General features: G+C 29.1%; 1 protein-coding gene across 1 annotated transcript; it reads left to right on the plus strand.

Moving 5' to 3' along the window:
• The first annotated feature begins 3503 nt into the window (after positions 1-3503).
• Positions 3504-4969, plus strand: LOC110924813. The gene is made up of 3 exons (XM_022168803.1): positions 3504-3756; positions 3880-4134; positions 4233-4969. Exons 1-3 carry the CDS (start codon positions 3504-3506, stop codon positions 4967-4969), a joined length of 1245 nt encoding a protein of 414 aa, XP_022024495.1.
• Positions 4970-5540: the final 571 nt, after the last annotated feature.

Raw genomic sequence — 5540 nt, forward strand, 5'->3', positions numbered from 1 at the left:
TGTAGCCAAAAAAATAAAACCATTGTCTTCATAACCAATTATATGGTTACCCCCCAAAACCCTTATCATTCACAATCCACAAGCCAACAAAATATAACACTACTACCATCCTTTCACATATTGTTCTATTTTCGATCCACACTTTTTAACTGGAGCACCTGTGTAGACGTAACAAAGTTGAAGTGTAACATGTCACCATTCTTCAAACTGTTTGCACACATAAATTTATCCCACTTCACCATTTTGTAACGCGGTTTGCCACCATTTTGTTCTGTTTCCACTTCATTACACATGATTTTTCCATCCAAAGTCTGAATCTTTAATGCATGAAGTTCTTCTGTAAGACCAGATCTCCTTGCAACCTCAACAGGAAGGCGCTACCAAAAAAATGTTACATGTTATTATTATAAAATACCTTATTAACTACTTACATTATCTTAATCATTATATTTCAAATTTCCATACCAATCTGTTTTCTCCTTTTCGAGTAAACTCATAATTTTCAGTATCAACTTCAGCCTTTGATTGAATTCCACTACCAAGCTTCCTTTTCTTTTCTTTTCCACTTTTTGATACCTTCTCATTGTAGTTTATACTCTATGAATATAATAATATTTATGAATGATATGCATTTTATAATTGTGAAAGATGTTATGTAACAATAAATGAAAAGTGTTATAATACATGTGATTAAAATAATGTTTACCTCTCTTTTGTGAGATGATCGGCGATAGTTTCCTACTTTTGGTGTCACCACTTCCGGAGTCTTGTCAACCTCCTTTCCTTTTTTTGATGTTGATTCAATCACCTTTACAAAACAATAGTATTTTTTCGTAAATCTATTAAATATACAATGGTAGGGATCAATATTATAAATAATATACGTTTTTAACCATTTGTAAAAGCTGTGGTTATGTATACCAAATCTTTATTACCTCATCTTTGACGTTATCCTCAAAGCTAGATTCATTAATTTTAGGTGATGTAACTTGCTCACAATCTAGAATTCCTTGTCTCCTTCTCAAAATCTGTTAATTTTCATTTCCAAAGATGTCATCTTCATAATTAATGAATGTTCAATTTCATTTTTATTCGAAACTAATGCAACAGTAGTATATTATTTCATTAATCAACATTTTATTATATACTTTCAGTAAATTATAATCCAGTACCTCATTCATCACTAAATCTCCACTTGTCTCCCGTTCACTTTCAGATTCATCAAACTTCTGCTTGAAAAAAATAAGCATAAATATAACCAACCTGAATTATGTGATATATGTTGTTTGTAAGAAAAAAATACTTACATAGCAAACACTTTCTTGGAATGTTCTTTTAGATATGATTTCACAAAAATCAGTATCTTCGGACTTTTCGTGAAACCCCAATTCAACTTCAATTCCTTTCCTGAATACCCTCAATTGAAACACAACATTATCAATCTTTTCAAAGATCATTGTGTCACCCTCCATAATTTCCAACCTCTCACACAGTTTCGGCCATCCGTCCGTAAAAGCATATGTAACATGAATCTTGGATGCCATCACATCCCAGTACTTACCAGCTGCATATACTTGGTAAATGCCGTTTACCTCGTGATTTTTGAAAAACATGGTAACATACTCACTTGGAATTACCTGCAAGTTATTAATGTTAGTATATAAGTATTACTATTAACAATACAATGACAATTCAATTATCTTATAAAGTTTGAATATCTATTAATTATGAGATAGTATGCTTACCGTAAGACCCAACTTTGCTAAGTTGTTCATTGTTATGAATGATTCATTACACACATTCTTTACGAAAGGATAAACCTCCAACTCTTTATCCCCCAAGCTTCTAAACAGCAGCCAAGTGTTTTTTAACAAATTAAGACTGTTAACAACAGCCCTCCAACCATCTGTTAACACTGGTAGATTATTCATGTGTCTAAGTCTTACAGTCCAATGTCTACCGTCTTGATGATGAACCTCTATGTTCATGTGTTGCCAATGTTTTCCCCATTTTTTTATCACAAATTGAACAGGTACCAGCTGGGTTAACAGTTACATGAAACAATAAAAAATAGCCTTATGTCAATATTACATATTACATACTGTGATTAGATCCATCAATTTAGAGATGAAAGTACACATACCAATGATAGATCTTTAGGTTCTTCCATCAGTTGAACAAATGATGATACCATCTTTTAAACTGCAATGTACTCATATATTTTAATTTTTTCTTAATTTTGCAAATTGTTTGATTTTCAATTATAAATATATATTAAAACAGGTATAACATATAAAAGACAAATATTCCAAAACAAGTATCATTTTCTGTTTAAAAATCATTCTTGATAATATTATTAACATTTAATAATTAACCAGTACTGACATATAAATCTAATTAGTTTCCTATTAAGTTATCCGACCCGTAATTGTATTTTTTGTTTTAATCTCATATGGTATTATCTAATTTTTTTCAAAATTAATAACTTATTACAGAGTCAATGTTATTTAAACATGTAAAAAATCCTATTCTTAGTCAGATAGCTTAAAATTTCTACCAACCCACTAAATCAATGATATTCAAAACATGCAATCTATAAATACTACTGATATATGATTTCATAATGTAACTCTGTTCTAACTTCATTCGAATTAAAGTTACTCATACATTTCACACATTATTATTCCTCAAATAGTAGTGAATGAGTAATATATCGATGATAAGGATCATACCTTTTTGTTTAAAATCGTCCGAGAAGGTATAAGTAACTTTCCCTTTGATTATCTTCCGATTTAGAAATTCTGATTTTGGTAAGCCCTAGATGATGAAGAAGACGGTTTTTGTGTTTTAGTTTTGTAAGAGAAATGATGTTTATAGTGTAATGATGAATTTTTTTATGGGGAGTAGTTATTGATTGATGGGTTAGATAATAAACGGCTATTTTATGATTACTTTTTTTTTTTATTATTTCTTATGTATGTTTTTCAATTATATAAATTGTATGTTTTTCATGTATATAATTTTTATTTTTTTCAATTATATAATTTAGGAGATGTTAAATAAGAGAAGATTAGAAAATACCCCTTTGAGTGATATCACATTAGTTCCGCAATCAATTAATAGTAAGTTTTCTTCTTACAATTATTTTTTACGTTAACGGTTAATTTAATTTGTTTCTTTTATTATATTTTTTTTATTCCCTTTTATTATTTTATAATTATATAGGTACACTTGGAAGGACACCATTGTCGAACATTACTAATGGTAAAATTTTACAGTGTAGAATTCTTCAAATAGCTTTTTTTCTTTAATAGTTTTTGTATTATACTGATAAATTCTTATTTTTTAATATATTTAGTTACAGATGATTCAGTCCCTTTATATTGTAATTCAAATGGTATGTCTTATTTTAATGTAACGATTTTTTATTGAAATTTCTTTATAATATAGATTTTTTTTATTTTATATATAAACTGTTTGTTTCAACCTAAAAAATTAATAAAATGAACATTTCAGCATCAGTTGCTGCTCATAGAAGAAAAATGCGGAAGACAATTCTTGATAATAGGCGAACAAAGTCAAATAAAAGAAGAAGTGCACCAAGTGGTAGAGGATCCTCTAAAATTGTTAACAAATCTCAGTTAACCGACGAAGAAAATTATGATCCTAATCTTCCTTCGTCATCTAATAGTTTTCAGACATTGCGTAACTTTACATCTTTAACAACGTCAACGCCCTTAAGTGGCATAACAACTGGTAAGTAATATGATAATATTTTAAAAGAATATATCATCTCATTAGTTATATATATATGTATGAAGTAGATTTGCATTACAATCAAAATTTTGTTTTACTAACATTTAATTATGACATTCACAGGTGCTATTACTTTTAATAACCAATCAACCCATACGCCTAGCAGTTCTCAGTTTTCTATTGTTTCAAACATTGTAACACAAAACAGTAACAACATTCTTCGATCTTCTTCTACGTTGACTAAGCTTAAATCTGGTAAACAAAAGGTTTTACCTAAGAAACGTATTATCGAACCTATTCCAATGGTAGATCTTACTTCTGATGACGACAATGAAAATTTACATTCCATTGAAGACCCTTATAAAGGTGTATCCACAGGTAATAACAATGTTACTTTGATATTGGGGAAGGTAAAGTTGGAGGTGACAACGATGGCGTTGCAATTGTAGAAATACCTTCTGAATTACTAATTACAGATTCTTCCGATCCCATTGAAAGTTTAATTCGATTTGTGTATCCGTCGGTTTTAGAAAGATATATGGATCTAGATTATTTTTCTGAAAGAGCCATTCTGACTCCGAAAAATGAGGTCGTTCATGAAATAAATGATCGATTGTTAGAGTTGTTTCCTGGTGAACCAGTAGAGTACCTAAGTTCTGATACTATATGTGAAACTGAAAAAGGTATTGATTCCTTCCAACAAGAGTTGTATTCACCTGATGTTTTGAATGGTTTAAAGATATCTGGTTTGCCAAATCATCGTCTGGTTCTAAAAGTTGGCGTTCCTATTATGCTTCTTAGGAACATTGACCAACAGAATGGATTATGTAATGGTACAAGGTTAAAAGTTACATATCTTGGAAAGAGGGTTATGGAAGGTGAAATTATATCAGGTGCTAATGTTGGAACTAGAACGTTCATTCCAAGAATTAGCATGATTCCATCCGACAAAAAAATACCTTTTGCTTTTCAAAGACGACAATTTCCTGTTGCTGTGTGTTTTGCGATGACAATCAACAAGAGTCAAGGCCAGTCTTTGTCTAAGGTTGGTCTTTATTTAAAAGAACCAGTTTTCACACATGGCCAGTTATATGTGGCATTATCTAGAGTTAAATCAAGACAAGGGGTGAAGATATTAATTCTAGATAAGGATGGGAAACCTACTAATACAACAACCAATGTTGTTTATAAAGAAGTGTTCACTCACCTTTGATATGTATTTCATGTAAATTTTTATTTTAATGACTGTAATAAAACTTTTTTTATTGTACGAGATTTTTATATATTAGTTGTAGTATTTTATAATTTTTAAATTTTTTTATTAATTTTCCATTTTTTAATTTACTCATAGTAATTATTAATCATATGTTTATTATTTATATGTATATAATATCGTATAGATTTACTTATTTTTTAAATACTTCATTGTAACCCGAAATGTATAATCCTAGCCATCAATTTGTACTGTTTTTAAAGTATTTTCATTTTATGTTGGACAAGCATACGTTTAATTTGTCTTTCATTGCAGAATATAAGATTATTGTTGTAACTCATGTGTAAATTGTTAGAAATATTTTAAGTTGTTAAATTAATGTGTTTGTTGATGTAACAATCTTAAAATCACACGTTTGTAAATATATTGTAAATCATATTTCCATTGGCAAGATATAAATATTATAAGTTAAACATTAAATATATAACCCATTTTGATGTTAAAGTTACTTTGATCCCATTTAGAAGTATATAAAGGTCTACATCAAGATATGTTAATACATTCAAAACTC

This window comes from Helianthus annuus, chromosome 17 (genome assembly GCF_002127325.2).
Source record: "Helianthus annuus cultivar XRQ/B chromosome 17, HanXRQr2.0-SUNRISE, whole genome shotgun sequence".
Classification (NCBI taxonomy): domain Eukaryota; kingdom Viridiplantae; phylum Streptophyta; class Magnoliopsida; order Asterales; family Asteraceae; genus Helianthus; species Helianthus annuus.

Coding starts and splice junctions, on each gene's coding strand:
- LOC110924813 (XM_022168803.1), top strand. CDS start 3,504: ATGAACATTTCAGCATCAGTTGCTGCTCATAGAAGAAAAATGCGGAAG. Junction 3,757..3,879: donor CTTAAGTGGCATAACAACTG/GTAAGTAATATG, acceptor TGACATTCACAG/GTGCTATTACTTTTAATAAC. Junction 4,135..4,232: donor TTATAAAGGTGTATCCACAG/GTAATAACAATG, acceptor TACTAATTACAG/ATTCTTCCGATCCCATTGAA.